Here is a 15,104-nt window from a genome sequence, read left to right as displayed (position 1 = left end):
AAAACAACACAATTTTTATACAGTGTACTTGTGCCAACTGAATAGTCCCATTTCCCTTGCCAGTCTGGATGTTTGAAACTGGGCACAGACAAGCCTCGTCACACTGGAGGGTACAGCAACACAGCAGCTCATTGGCATCAGTCTGTATCAGGGATGACAGATGCTCTTCACCGCGTCATCCTGTATCATCATGTAGCGCTGCCGCTGCTGCTGAGGCAGAGCGCGTGCCCGCCGCTACAAAATGCACACACGTGAACGCGCCTTCATGCATGCGAACAGGAAGCAGCGCGAGCCCGTAAATGTACTGACGCGCTGGGGAACGGATCGTTACGGGGTTTTTTTACGGATTTTTTTTCATAGCTTTGAAGGGATCCGCAGAGCAACAAAGCAAGCTACCGGAATAATTGTATTCATTAGGACAAGAGCCAGACACTTTCTCGTGTCGTTTCTTTTTGAAGACCTCCTTTTTGGTGCTCGGTTGTTTTAAAAAGAAGGGCGTGTGGTTTCCCGGAGGGGGAACTGGTGCATGCTGAATATTGTACGTTCTATTTGACGGTTCGGATCATCGTGAGGATGGGCTGCACGTTAAGCACGGAGGATAAAGCGGCGGTGGAGAGGAGTAAAATGATCGACAGAAATCTGAGAGATGACGGAGAGAAAGCGGCCAGAGAGGTCAAACTCCTTCTGCTCGGTAAGAAGCAACAGAACAGATATAAGAGGCCTAAAAAAATCACAACTGTTACATCTTTAGAACTGTATCATTAGCCTACATTGTAGTTGCAATCTAAACTATAACAAAAAGTTTGGCTGAGCATTTTCATGTTGGTCTTTTGATCCATTTCTCCATTTCTCAAGCCTTTCATTAGCTGACCGTTACATTTGTATAATTTATAACGCGTTATTCATGTTGGGAGTTGTTATTTTGTGGCCTTTTGTTCAGATGTCCATCTTTGAGAGATATGAGCAGAATTAAATATTGACCACCCCAATACATCCCTGCAAAGTAACAGATCAGTCAATACCTTGCTGCAAATATGTCTACAATGAGAAAACTATTTCAAACACGCCCATACAAACAAACACACTATCTGAGATGCTGGAAACAAACAGAAGATCTTTAAAACGTCAGAAATAAATTTTATTAAGGTCCCGTTTGTAAATGAGCTGCAATGGTGATGATGATTTCATTTGTAGGAGTGGTTTGAGAATGGAGACCTGTTGCTTCATTCTGTACTGATTGGAAAATAATGTTACATTTGATCATGTTATTTCACACAACTGAACATCAGTCTGTTTCCTGAATAATTACAAGTGTTTCCATCACCCCGCCTAAACATGTGAGAGTTCCATATATGCTTTGATTCATCTTTTTGGCAAATATATAATGGACGATAGAGAAGGCAATGGGTGTATTTTGGTGTTTGGTGATTCCTTATATAGTAGTCTCAATTTCATGTGATTCGCTGGACTATTGTGGCAAAGCCTAAACAGTACCCATAACCATCAAACTCTGATTTTATAATCTTACCCACAATTATCTAATTTTAAACCATACCTGAAACTATCTTATCTGTACCCATAATCATAATTATCTAATCCCAACCGTACCTGTAGCTATCTAACCAGTACCCATTCTATAAACGAATCCTAACCTGAGACACTTAACTGATCCATAACTGTAACTATCTAACCTGTACCCATAATCTTGGTAAATGGCACTTATATAGCACTTTTTTAACCTAAGAGGTTACCAAAGCGCTTTACACTCATACATGCTAGGCACTAGCCTGCCATTGGGTTCAGTGTCTTGCCCAAGGACACTTTGCATCTTAAATATTTAACCCTAATCCTGTAACTTTGTAACCAGTATCCATACTAGTCTACATTTACATTTATGCATTTGGCAGACGCTTTTATCCAAAGCAACTTACAGTGCAATTATTACAGGGACAATCCCCCCGGAACAACCTGGAGTTAAGTGCCTTGCTCAAGGACACATTGGTGGTGGCCATGGGGTTCGAACCCATTCGAACACCATGGGGTTCGAACCAGCGACCTTGCTGATTAACCTTGCTGATTAACAGACCTGTGCTTTAGCCACTACGCCACCGCCCATAATCTTAAAGGTACTATATGTAAGATTGACAACAAGTGTTTGAAATGGGTACTGCAGTCCAAATAAAAAATATTGGAGAGTTGTCTGCCCCGCCCCAGACTCTAAGCTCATGCGGGTTGACAGAATGTTGACATGAAAATTAGCCAACTAAGCATCTGTTTTAAAGGATTTCTGGGCTTTAAGATGTCTCAATCTTCAGGCATCTCCAATATTTATCCTTGTTTTACTACACCTCTGGTCATGGTGGTTTTTAGAAGGATAGCAAGGCTTTTTAGGTGGAATCTGTTATCTCTGATCAAGTTAATTTGCTGGCTTCTATGGCTGCAGCACGCAGTGTTGTTGGCCTGCAAACTTGTTCAAATCTGGCAACTCGGTGGTGTCGAAATACTATTGATGAATGGGTGGGATCACACAGGCCAAAACATAAACAGAAATTCTGCCCAGAATGGAAACTTCAAAGTAGAATATACTGGCTGTAGCATTGTTATCGGAGAAGCCAGTATTCCAACATAGCATGTTTCCTAATTCTCTAGAACAATGAGTCAGCATACAGAGAGGAGGTGCAGCGGCTGACGAACTGGTGTAGAGCCAACAACCTGTCCCTGAATGTCGACAAAACAAAGGAGATGGTTGTTGACTTTAGGAGAGCACAAGGTGAACACACTCCGCTGAACATCGACGGCTCCTCTGTGGAGATCGTCAAAAGCACCAAATTCCTTGGTGTTCACTTGGCGGAGAACCTCACCTGGTCCCTCAACACCAGCTCTATCACCAAGAAAGCCCAGCAGCGTCTCTACTTTCTTCGAAGGCTGAGGAAAGCACATCTCCCAACCCCCATCCTCACTACATTCTATAGAGGGACTATTGAGAGCATCCTGAGCAGCTGCATCACTGCCTAGTTTGGGACTTGCACCGTTTCGGACCGCAAAGCCCTGCAGAGGATAGTGAGGACAGCTGAGAAGATCATTGGGGTCTCTCTTCCCTCCATCAAAGACATTTACAAAAAACACTGTATCCACAAAGCAACCAGCATTGTGGTCGACCCCACACACCCCTCACACAAACTCTTTACCCTCCTCCCGTCTGGCAAGAGGTACCGAAGCATTCGGGCCCTCACGGCCAGACTGTGTAACAGCTTCTTCCCCAAGCCATCAGACTCCTCAATACTCAGAGACTGGTTTGACACACACGTGTCCTGAGTTGCACTTTAATTACTGTCACTTTATAACTGTCTGCTACCTCAATAACTGCTATGTGCATAGAACACTATCTCATAGTATGTTATATTTACATTTTTAGAAACTGTCATCTTTTTGCACTACTGAGTACTGGTCGGCGCTGCACTGTCTATTGTCCTGTTCATTGTCAGTAATTTGTTGTACTGTCCTGTACTTTTTGCACATGTTTGCATGTGCACTTTATATAGGTATATATAGGTAGTTTATATAGGTATTTTATTTCGTTGTGTAGTCTCATGTGGTCCTATGTTGGTCCTTTGTTGTTTTTATGTAGCACCATGGTCCTGGAGGAACGTTGTCTCGTTTTGCTGTGTACTGTACTAACTGTATATGGTTGAAACGACAATAAAAACCACTTGACTTGACTAATGACATATTATGGTAATTTTATGATTTAGTACAGTAAAAAATGACATATAGCACCTTTAACTATTTAAGCCTAATTTTGTAGCTGTCTAACCAGTACCATACTAGCATCTATCTAATCCATACTTTTGCCCATAACTAACTCATACCTGTAACTATCTAACCTGTATCCATAATCTTAACTATTTAACCCTAATTTTGTAACTATTTAATCAGTACCCATACTAGCATACTAACATATGCCCATAACTATTCATACATACCTGTAACTATCTAACTTGTTCACGTAATCGTAACTATCGAACCCTAACCAGTTCCTGTATGTACTAAGTACCCTTACTAGTAACTATTTAATCCTAACCTGTGACCATAAATAGCCCATGCTTGTAACTATCAAACCTGTACCCATAATATTAACGATATAACCATAACCCGTACCTGTAGCTATGTAACAAGGACCCATACTAGTAAATATCTTATCCTAACCTGTGCTCATAACTAACCCATGCCTGTAACTCTTTTATCTTTACCCCTAATCTTAAATATTTAACCCTAACCATATAGTTATGTAACCAGTACCCATACTTGTAACTATCTAATCCTAACCTTTGCACGTAACTAACCCATACCTCTAACTATCTAACGTGTACCATAATCTTTACTATATAATCCTAACCTGCATCAGTAACTGTCTAAATAGTACCTTAACTAGTAACTATGTATTCCTTACATGTGCCCATAACCAACCCATAACTGTAACTATCTAACTTATAACCATAATCGTAACAATCTAACCCTAAGCTGTACCTGTAGCTATCTAACTAGCCCCTAAACTAGTAACTATGCAATCCTAACTTGTGCCCGTAACTGTAACTATCTAACCTTTACCCATAATCTTAACTCTGTAATCATAACCCGCACATGTAGCTATCTAACTAGCCCCTAAAGTAGTAACTGCAATCCTAGCCTGTGCCCATAACTGACCCATACCTGTAACTATCTAAAATTACCCATAATATTAACTCTATAATACTAACCCACACCTGTATCTAACTTGTACCCAAACTATAAAATCCTTACATGTGCCCATGACAAACCCATACATTTTAACAATCTATCCTGTACCCATAATCATAACAATCTAACCCTGTACCTGCAGCTATTGAACACACTTCTTTAGCCTATTTAAAGTAAAATTTCAATGTACATAAGTTTAAGTTTAAAGTTTCCTTCAAGTGTTTCTAACACTTGTTTGTTTTTAAGTAGGGATGGACATTTTGGTCATTTTGTCTACTCGAGTACTTGCCGAGTACTCAAGGGGCAATTACATGTTCATAATTGTATAATAACATGTCTGACTAACGTCTAGTAACGTGCACTAACGTGCATCTTGTTGTTCCAGTGTATTGTCTGTTTATTATTATAGGCTGTTATAAAATAGTATGTTACAAAATTTACAAAAGATTGCATTATCAAAATATAATGCATCATATTTTGTCATTATGTGAACATTCGCTGCCCGACTCTGAAAGAATGTGCACAACACACGTCTGTCTGTGCTTCCTTCAGGTTACTGTAGTAGTCTTAGTAAGGGTGCACCAGTTTTTTTAGTGACTGTCTGAACAGTATATTTTCAAATAACAGGAGATGCCATAACCATTGTGTTTTAATATGTGTGTTAAGTTGAAGTTCAGTTTTGAAGATGTTGCATTTTGTTCCATTTAACTGCGCTAGCTGTTTGAAACGCTTGCCTGCTGTACACTGCCACACACGCCTGGTGTATATGTGTGTGTGTGTGTGTGTGTGTCCAAATGTTCACTCTTTTGAGGAATTCCGCGATGCTCTGTATCGTTGTTGTTGTGATTCATGAAGCGTTCCATTCAACTCGGAGAGTCTGAATTTCCACCTTTCAACTGAGGAAAGTGCGACGGAATTACACTTTATATTGGGCATCTAACTTGGAATCTCAAGCTTGTAAATCTTCATTCATTTCGTCGAGATGAAGGTCAGGAAGTTTTAGTCAGTGACAATCATTCACTTTTATTAAATAATATCCATTAATGAGTCAAAGTTCTTACATTACATGATAATAAAGCGTGTTTAGCAAACATTTTACAGAGACAGGTGTTCAAAACACGGTTTATTACACTCTCTTTGTTTTGATTACGGTAACGATAGCATCGAAGCGTGGTATCAGTTTGTTTGCCATGAGAAGTCTCTGATATTCAACGTTCCCCTCGAACGTAATCTTAAAAATAAGCTCCCTCTTTGACACGTTTGTGTTTATTTATCTGGTAATTTTGCCACACGAATTAAGTGAAAAGTCCCGTCATGCGTGATCACTATCGATCATCGCTTTCATGATCGATCATTGCTGTCACGTCCGAGTTCCCCAGTCCTCGAGTACTCGTGCCCATCCCTATTTTTAAGCAAGGCCCTATTGAAATCTCTTTTTTGCCCCAAATCCCTTTTTCCAATTGTTTTTTAATAATTCTTCCAGAATTCCATGTTTTAAAGTTTAATTTAATTTCATTATCTAAATGTGTCTAATAATTTTTTTCCTTAAACATTCAACAAGTAAAAAAGGACAATTACATATCAACATACCATTGCTAATTGAACTAATTGTTCAGTACAAAAGCACTCTTTCTTGTGATATATTGCTTACTTTGTTTTATTATTTCAATCATTATTCATTAATCATTATTTATTATTACTATTATAATAATAATTCTTATTATTATTTCTACATTGAGGATTACATTTTGCTATACAGTTATAATATGTCTCTTGCAATTTCTTCAATTTCAGGCGTTTAGCTTTTATTATGAATCATGCTTTTATTTTGATGTGTATTTTTGATGGAAGTTTAACTTCTCCGGATAAACAGTTCGCTACATTGCCCAGTGAGATTGTTAAAGTGCAAATGCTGTGATTTAATTCTTGAATTTTATAAAAATAACGCTTCACTGTGGATTAGTGCTCTGCTGTTGTCTCTCATACAACATGAATGATTCTCATAGTTTGTGGAGTTTCCAGCGTATGAGCGGGAAACTTCACACAGTAATTTAAAGCTCATGCAGCTCATACAGACTAAGAATTTTGTGGTTTAATAATCACACTAGGACATATCACAATTTTAATTTGATTAGTTGTGCATTTCAATGGAAAAGCAGTAACAGAGCACATGCTCAAATAAGCATGTGAGCATTTGAAAGCAGTCATGTGTCAGTAAGACAGTGTGTGGGTACCAAATTAAGTCGGTGCTCAGTACTACCGGTACTACAGAATCACTGGTATCGTTACATCTTATTTATTTTAGTACTGACTTGTTACCGAAGTACCGATATTTTTGGCAACACTAATTGTAACTATCTTACCATAACCTTATAATATGTACCCATACATTTCTAACCCTAACTTGTTCCCATAACCTTCTAAATGTAACTCTGTCTTATGCATGCTGTTAACTTCACTGGAAAAAAAAGTGCTTTGTGTTGGGTAACATCTAAATTAACTAGTTTGATGTGGCTGAAAGATATTAACATGCCTTAATCAACGTGAATACATTAGGTTACACCAACAAAACAAATTTTAAGGATTAGATCAGGTAGAAATAGCTCCTTAAGGTTACAATTTCTGGTTACCACTTCTCTTGGATGTTTCAAAGTATTATGGATGAAATAGGAGTGTTGTTTATGACAACCAGTGTAATCAAATCGAGTTAATTAATGGAAACTTCTTTACATTTTTAGTCTATTATTGCCATGCACACAATTCATATAGTTTTAGCAGTGTGGGGACTGCAGGATAATTACAGCGTACTATCAGGATAATTATATAATCGGCTTTGCATTTGTCAGTGTGTGTAAAAGGGCAAAAAAGAGAGAATCATACCATTGCCAGACCTCAGATTTATCAACATATGGGTTAAACCATTTACAGTTGAAGTCAAACATTTACATACATCTTAGCCAAATACATTTAAACTCAGTTTTTCACAATTCCTGACATTTAAACTTAGAAAACATTCCCTGTCTTATGTCAGTTAGGATCACTTCTTTATTTTAAGAATGTGAAATGTCAGAATAATTGTAGAGAGAATGATTTATTTCAGCTTTTATTTCTTTCATCACATTCCCAGTGGGTCAGAAGTTTACATACACTTTGTTAGTATTTGGTAGCATTGCCTTTAAATAGTTTAACTTGGGTCAAACCTTTTGCGTAGCCTTCCACAAGCTTCTCACAATAAGTTGTTGCAATTGTCCCAATTGTCCCAGACAGAACTGGTGTAACAGAGTCAGGTTTGTAGGCCTCCTTGCTCGCACACACTTTTACATTTCTGCCCACAAATCTGATTGAGGTTAGGGATTTGTGATGGCCACTCCAGTACCTTGACTTGTTTTACTATGGCTATAGATACTTGTCTACATATTTCCTCCAGCATCTTCACAAGGCCCTTTGCTGTTGTTCTAATATTGATTTGCACTTTTTGAACTACGTTCATCTCTAGGATACTGAATGCCCCTCCTTCCTGAGCGGTATGATGGCTGTGTGGTCCCATGGTGTTTATACTTGCATACCATTGTTTGTACAGATGAACGTGGTACCTTCAGGCAATGAACCAGACTTGTGGATGTCCACGATTTTTATTTCTGAGGTCTTGGCTGATTTCTTTTGATTTTTGCATGATGTCAAGCAAAGAGGCACTGAGTTTGAAGGTAGGCCTTAAAATACATCCACAGGTACACCTACAATTCAGTACACCTCCTATCAGAAGCTAATTTGCTAATTGCCTAAAGGATTGACTTCATTTTATGGAATTTTACAAGCTGCTTAAAGGCACAGTTAACTTAGTGTATGTTAACTTCTCACCCTCTGGAATTGTGATATAGTCAATTAAAAGTGAAACAATCTGTCTGTGAACAACAGTTGGAAAAATTACTCGTGTAGTGCACAAAGTATATGTCCTAAATTACTTGCCAAAACTATATTTTGCTAATATTAAATCTGTGGAGATGTTAAAAAAGGAGTTTTAATGACTTCAACCTAAGTGCATGTAAACTTTTGACTCCAACTGTTCATTTCTCGCTGTGTGTTTGCTGCATTTATCTAAATAAGTGTCCAAGCCACATGTCTGCAGTCATGTTGACCTTAGTAACCACTGTTTCAGGGATGTTAGCGAGATGGTACTGCGACTCGTCTCCAGGCAACAAGCAGACGCACATTGTCACACACCCACACACACACACACACACACACACACACACACACACACACACACACACACACACACACACACACACACACACACACACACACACACACAGTCTGTTCAAATTACCCACAAGAGTGGCACCAACGCAGTCTGGTGAAAGGAACCAACACACACCAAACATGTTGGTGTGGCTATCCTTATGAGGACTCTCCATAGACATAATGATTTTTATACTTTCTATCCCCTAACCATACCCCTAAACCTAACCGTCACAAAAAACGTTCTGCATTTTTACATTTAAAAAAAAAAACATTGTTTAATGTGTTTTTTAAGCGATTTGAATTATGGGGACAGTAGACACATAAACCACATTTATAGCATAATGTCCTTGTAATTATCAGTTGTAACCTAAATAATGTCCTCATAAACCTCCTAAACACACACACACACATACACACACACACACACACACACACACACACACACACACACACACACACACATTTATACAAACAGGAGCTGAAAGCTGAAATGACCAGTATTTGGTAACTTCATGTGTGTGAAGCAAAGCTGTATCACCCAGTAAGTCATAGTCTTCCCTGGGTGTCTCACACTAGGGTGCATTGACACTTGGTTTAGCAACCTGAACATTCACATGATGACACAACCACTCAGTGTGTATAGTGTTTTTCTGGAAAATGTTGTAATTTGAGCATTTCGATAAGTTGTTGAATTGCGATAAGAGGCCAAACAAGGCCGTGGATTTGGCTTGAAATTTGGGGGGTGGTTACATCGTGCATTTACATGTTTCCATTGATCATGGTATAAATATTGTTGGGGCTGTACTTGCTGGTTTTGATTATTGGGGGGGTTACCTCCCCACCACCCCCCATTGGCCCCTGAGGCCAATAATAATTTTAATCTAAACCATTATAAATAGAAAGCTATTTTATATTGTTTATATTATATGCATTACGTACCAGTCTTAATCAAGTACACGTGAGCCGTGTAATATATATATATATACATGTAATCAAATCCAATTTAATGTTACCAAATGAGTTGTACACAAATTGCTGAAATTTAACTATTTACTCAAATTCTGCAATAAAAATGTGCAATAAACATTGACAAGACTGTTGGTAGATTCTTGAACTAACTAACGTCTAGGCAGCAGAAAAGTTTTTTGGTTTTTAAGTTGATATTCTGAAAATGGCCAAATATTGACTGATGGTTTGTCCAAAACACTGTTTTGGGATTCGTTTCCATTACATATTGTTATTGTAGAAGCGTTTGGAAGGAAATTGTTAGTGTTTGTTCACTACAGAGTTTGGGTGTGGTTTAATGTGGATCATAACCTCAGAGTTGTGTGTGATAACCTCGGTGATCGCTGGACAGGTGGTCTCAGGAGAGACCAGAGTGTGTGGTTGTGTGTGAGTGAGTGTGTTGTGTTTGGAGCAACAGGGATGAAAAGTGACTGACTGTGCCTAATGTAGCAGCGCTAATGTTTGCAAACGTCAGATGTGCTAGCATACATGCAGTACTGAAGGAGCTAACACATCAATATTCTCTTGAATATCTCTTGTAAATGAGAAACTCAAGGAACTGACCAGACCCTAAACCATTTAGTGTGGAATATACCAGTCATGGAAAAGCTTTTTTAACTTGGCCATCTGGCAAAGATATGCTGCATGGTGGATTGTTTTAAAATAAGCATGGATCGTCTTAATGCTTCATGGTTTGAACGTTTTTTAAGAGGCTTTGATGTGCATACCGTTCACATTCCAGTGGTGTCACTAAAGTGAAAGATCAGGGGTCAGTTAAATAAACCAACACACACATGCAAGTAGGGCTACAACTAACGATTATTTTGATAATCGATTATTAGAATGATTATTCGACTCTTCGCCGATTATTGCAACGATTAATCATTAGCACTTAACCAATTATTCAGCTTGTGGTCCGACTTAAAATGTTGTATTAAACGTGCTTACTAATATTAAAGAGGAAAATCGAAATGACATTCACTGAATTAAAGGGAAACATTATTTTTATTAAGTTTATTTCTGTAAAGAAATTCACTGTAAAAAATAACCTAATGTAATCGAGTGTTTTTATCTTGTTTTCCATTTAAAATGTTCTACAAATCCTTAAAACAAGATAAATTTACTTGAGAAGCAACATATAAGATATTTAGACTTGCTTTAAGAGAATGTATCTAAAATATTCAGTAAGTGTATTTTGTATACCAGTGCATTTTGAATTTTTATTTGAACTGATGTTGTTTGGAAAGTTTCGAGTGCATCTGGACTGTGAGCTGTGTAATTCTTCCTCTCCTCAGTCTTGCGGGAACTGCAGTGCTGCTCTAACGCGTCATCATTAGAGTTTAATGTGATCTTATGTTACATTAAATGAGATCAAACGACTACTCGACAATTAAATTTTTTGTCGACAATTTTTTATTGTGTATGTTGTCAATAACATTGCCTAATCGTTTCAGCCATACGTACAAGCGTTTTGCACATGTGGCACTGCAGTAATATGTTTTTAAAGTCAGCATGAAATCAAAATGTACACTATTTACTTTCTTAATACACATTCCTGTTCTTATTGATACTGTTGAAGGAAATGGAGTGTTTGCCAGTAGTTAATCCAGTAATTTAATGCCAGTTAATGTTCATAAAGGTTACAGCATAGCAAATAACAATAGATTTCAACTACCATTGGGATACTTCAAGATGCTCTTAAGGGAGGAACTTGACTTTTAGCCTCCACGTCCCGGTCAAAAATACTCCTCAAAAGTGAGTGCCGACCTTGTTTCTGGAGGAATCGACTGCAAATTCGCTTTCAGGCCTGACTCCATTTTGGTTACGAACACCCACTTTTCACAACCCAATCAACTCTAAATAAATGATAAAACGTTTGTTCCTGTTAAATATCTTTGTTGAATTGCCATGTAATGTTAACTTTAAGGTGTTCATCTGAACCCTGTCAAAGGGTAGAAATGAAAAGGTGAAAGAGTTCCCTTTAAAAGGGTAAGCATCAGATGTATTTTTTTATGCGTTATAGACTCAATAGAAGATATTTTGAAAATACTGATACATTTTGTTAATCCTAATTAGGTGTTTGTGTGCTCAAATTAGTGTGCATGTCATGATTTTATTGGGTTCCAAAGGAACAAACTGCTCATCTATGAGACTCTTTGTTTCATAAATACACTTGTGTATTCATCTGTGAGATCTCTCTCTCTCTCTCTCTCTCTCTCTCTCGTTCTCCTGGATTGATACATTGATAAGTCCCTCTGGGCTCCAGGCCTCCGTGGTGAGACATAATTAAAATAATGTCTCCTCTTCTCTCCGATCCTCTTCCCCTCACAAGGAGTCTCTCCATTTACTAGTGTCTGCTCACCTCCATTCCTGCCATCGCAAATGTTTACATGGAGCCGTTAATGAAAGCAATAGAATGTAAGTGTCGAATTTGTGCTTTGGGACTTAAAGGTGAAGTGTGTAATTTTTGCAATGTCAAAACACCTCGTTTACATGCACTTAATAAAGGTTAGTCCAGGTTTTTTTTTTTGAAAGCTGCATTCTGAATCGTAAACAAGAACACTGATTTCCTTATGCCTTTTAAGGGATTAAGCGAAAGCATTTAACACACCTAGGTTTCTCCCAGAGAAAGCTGTTTATGTAGCCATGTATACACATAAGTGTTATAACAGGTTTTTGAGGAGTGTGCAAGTGCGTAGAACAGACCAAATAACAAACGTCATAGCATAGAGCCCAACAACAAATCAACAAAAAATTTCTGGGAGTACAATGGGAAAAGCATATGCTATAAACTATACCTCTTTATAAACACCACTGTAAAATATTGATGGTCCCTAACGTTCGGGTATATGCGCTGGTACATTGACGGAATCCCAGAGTTTTACGGAAAGGGAAACCCCACTATTGAAGCACAACTCTGATGCATGTCGCCATAGGCAGGTAAGGAAACAAACACAGCGACAGCTCTGGAATATCTGGAAATAAAGCAAAGCAACAGAGAATAAAAGAGTGTCAGAGTGTCTTCCTCAGATACCATGTTTGTTATTTACACAAGCGTCGCAGGAAAATGAAGTTGCTTTGGGGAAAGCTGCTTACCAACCGAGCCACATGTAAACAGGAGTAAAAATCATGCGGCTTGTTTATGGATGGTTTTTTTACTTACTTTATTGTGCAATCTGACTCATGATTTCCCCTAGGTGGACAATGAAATGAGCAAAAAACCTATAGACTTACGTTGAAGGAGGGACCTGATCCATATCATAGAGACTGGGATGGGCGCTTTTGACTTAAAGTACCATAAAGACCATAAAATAACTACTTAACAACCATCAAAACACCTTAGCAGCAACCCAGCAATGCCCCAGCAACTATACCTAACACCTTAGCAATCTTAGCAGCCAGATAGCAACACCCTAACAACAATCCACCATTGGATGCTAGCAGCAACTTTTGCTTGGGGATGCACCACTATTATTTTCTTCAGAAAATGTAAAAATCATATTATTTTTGCGATTCTGTTTGGTGCTTCATGTAGTGCATCTTTAATCTTTATCTTTAAGAAATTGTCAACGTAGAAGATTTTAAATGGCTTGAAAAGCTAACAGATCTTAGAAAACAAAACATAAAAAGGTATCTGCATTTGAGGTTCATTAGATGGGCTTGAATTGCTGTGTGTGTTGGCTGTAATGTAATAACACTGGGCAGTGGGACAATGTGTGGCATTCAAGTTGTCACATGGTGTCAGTGTGTAGAGACACGTTGGAATTATGTTTCACTCTGAGGGTTGTGATGTAACTGAATTATCATTTGTACACAGCACAAAATTGTTGTTGAGTGGTCGTCATGTCAAAGACCCATGCTAAGTTCAATAGCCCCTTGTGGATGGAAAATGTAAATTTTAGAAAGTATATTTACATATTTGCCAATGCAAAGTAGTACAGTATATCCAAAGTGATTAAGATTGCATTAAAAGCCATACATTCAATAATTGCATGCTTTTCCTGAGAATCAAACCCACAACCTAGGCATTGCAGGCACCATGCTCTACCAGCTGAGGTGCGATAAACATTTGTTGCAGGTCTGCTGCTATAATTTATTATGGCAGTTGATTATGCTGTGCTTAAAATGTGTGATAAGCGGATTAATCAAAAGAAAACGACTCACGATCTTTCCCAACACTAAGTGGCTTACATAACCACACAGATGAATGATGCATGAGGGGAAATTTAGTGCATGCAAAATAAGGAAAGTGAAAGAAAGATCAAAAAGAGCTGAAGGGGCATAACAAGTCACACTTTAAATGCATAAGGTTCTTTTCATGTTCAAACACTAAAAAAAAAGTACAAATAAATCTTGAAAATAATTGTAATGAAAGTAATGCTACAATGCAAAAAATCTTAATCCTTAAAGTAGGCTCAATTTTTCAACCAAGAATGAAACGAGCATGGAAATTGCAACATTTGTTGACATTTGTTTATCACACCCAGCTGCCGGATAAACAGTTCTTGTTGTAACAGCAACTTTTGCCTAATTTGCAAGATTACAAGTTGTTGGTGTGACACAGCCAGCTTCTCTTGAGAACCATTTGGCTCATGCAGTCCACAATACTCATCTGACATATCTCAAATCTACAGACAGCATTTTCAATAAAAAAATAAAATATATATATATATATATATATATATATATATAAATGTAGCATATTGTTCCCTTTTTCATATATTTTCAAAATAAGTGTATGCTTTTGGAAGCATTCGCATCAGACTAATCGCATTGTGAATTCGACATCAGTAGGTCGAAAGTTCTGCTGCTGAAATCAGTCTGTGCATAGTGACATTCCAATCACTGCCCCTAATGGACAAAGCTGGAAGTGTTGTTGAATGTATGGGCATGTGTGAGCTCCAGTTTCGGGTGAAATGTAAGCAGAAGGGACATTATAACTAAAATATACCCATATGAATCAATATTGAATCGAATAGAATCAAGAGCTTGTGAATCGGAATCGAATCGGGAAATCTGTATCAATACTCGGCCTTAGTCTCAAAAGTCAAAGTCTGCAGGTTTTACAGATTTTCCATGTCCATATTTTCACGTCCGTAACGCAAGATCAATACCCCATA

The 15,104-nt window shown here is 38.0% G+C and overlaps 1 protein-coding gene across 1 annotated transcript in view; it reads left to right on the top strand.

Annotated features, from left to right (window-relative positions):
- Nucleotides 1–278: 278 nt before the first annotated feature.
- LOC127637322 (guanine nucleotide-binding protein G(i) subunit alpha-1-like) overlaps nucleotides 279–15,104 on the top strand; it is a 30,864-nt gene continuing 16,038 nt past the window's right edge. Inside the window, exon 1 of the mRNA XM_052118331.1 lies at nucleotides 279–691. Within this exon, the coding sequence (XP_051974291.1) occupies nucleotides 574–691 (118 nt within the window). The 5' untranslated portion in view covers nucleotides 279–573. The remainder of the gene's footprint in view (nucleotides 692–15,104) is intronic.

The sequence above is a fragment of the Xyrauchen texanus genome, chromosome 45, assembly GCF_025860055.1.
Source record: "Xyrauchen texanus isolate HMW12.3.18 chromosome 45, RBS_HiC_50CHRs, whole genome shotgun sequence".
NCBI lineage: Eukaryota > Metazoa > Chordata > Actinopteri > Cypriniformes > Catostomidae > Xyrauchen > Xyrauchen texanus.
Note: the sequence above shows the minus strand (reverse complement) of the source record. Positions and strands in the feature narration are given on the sequence as shown.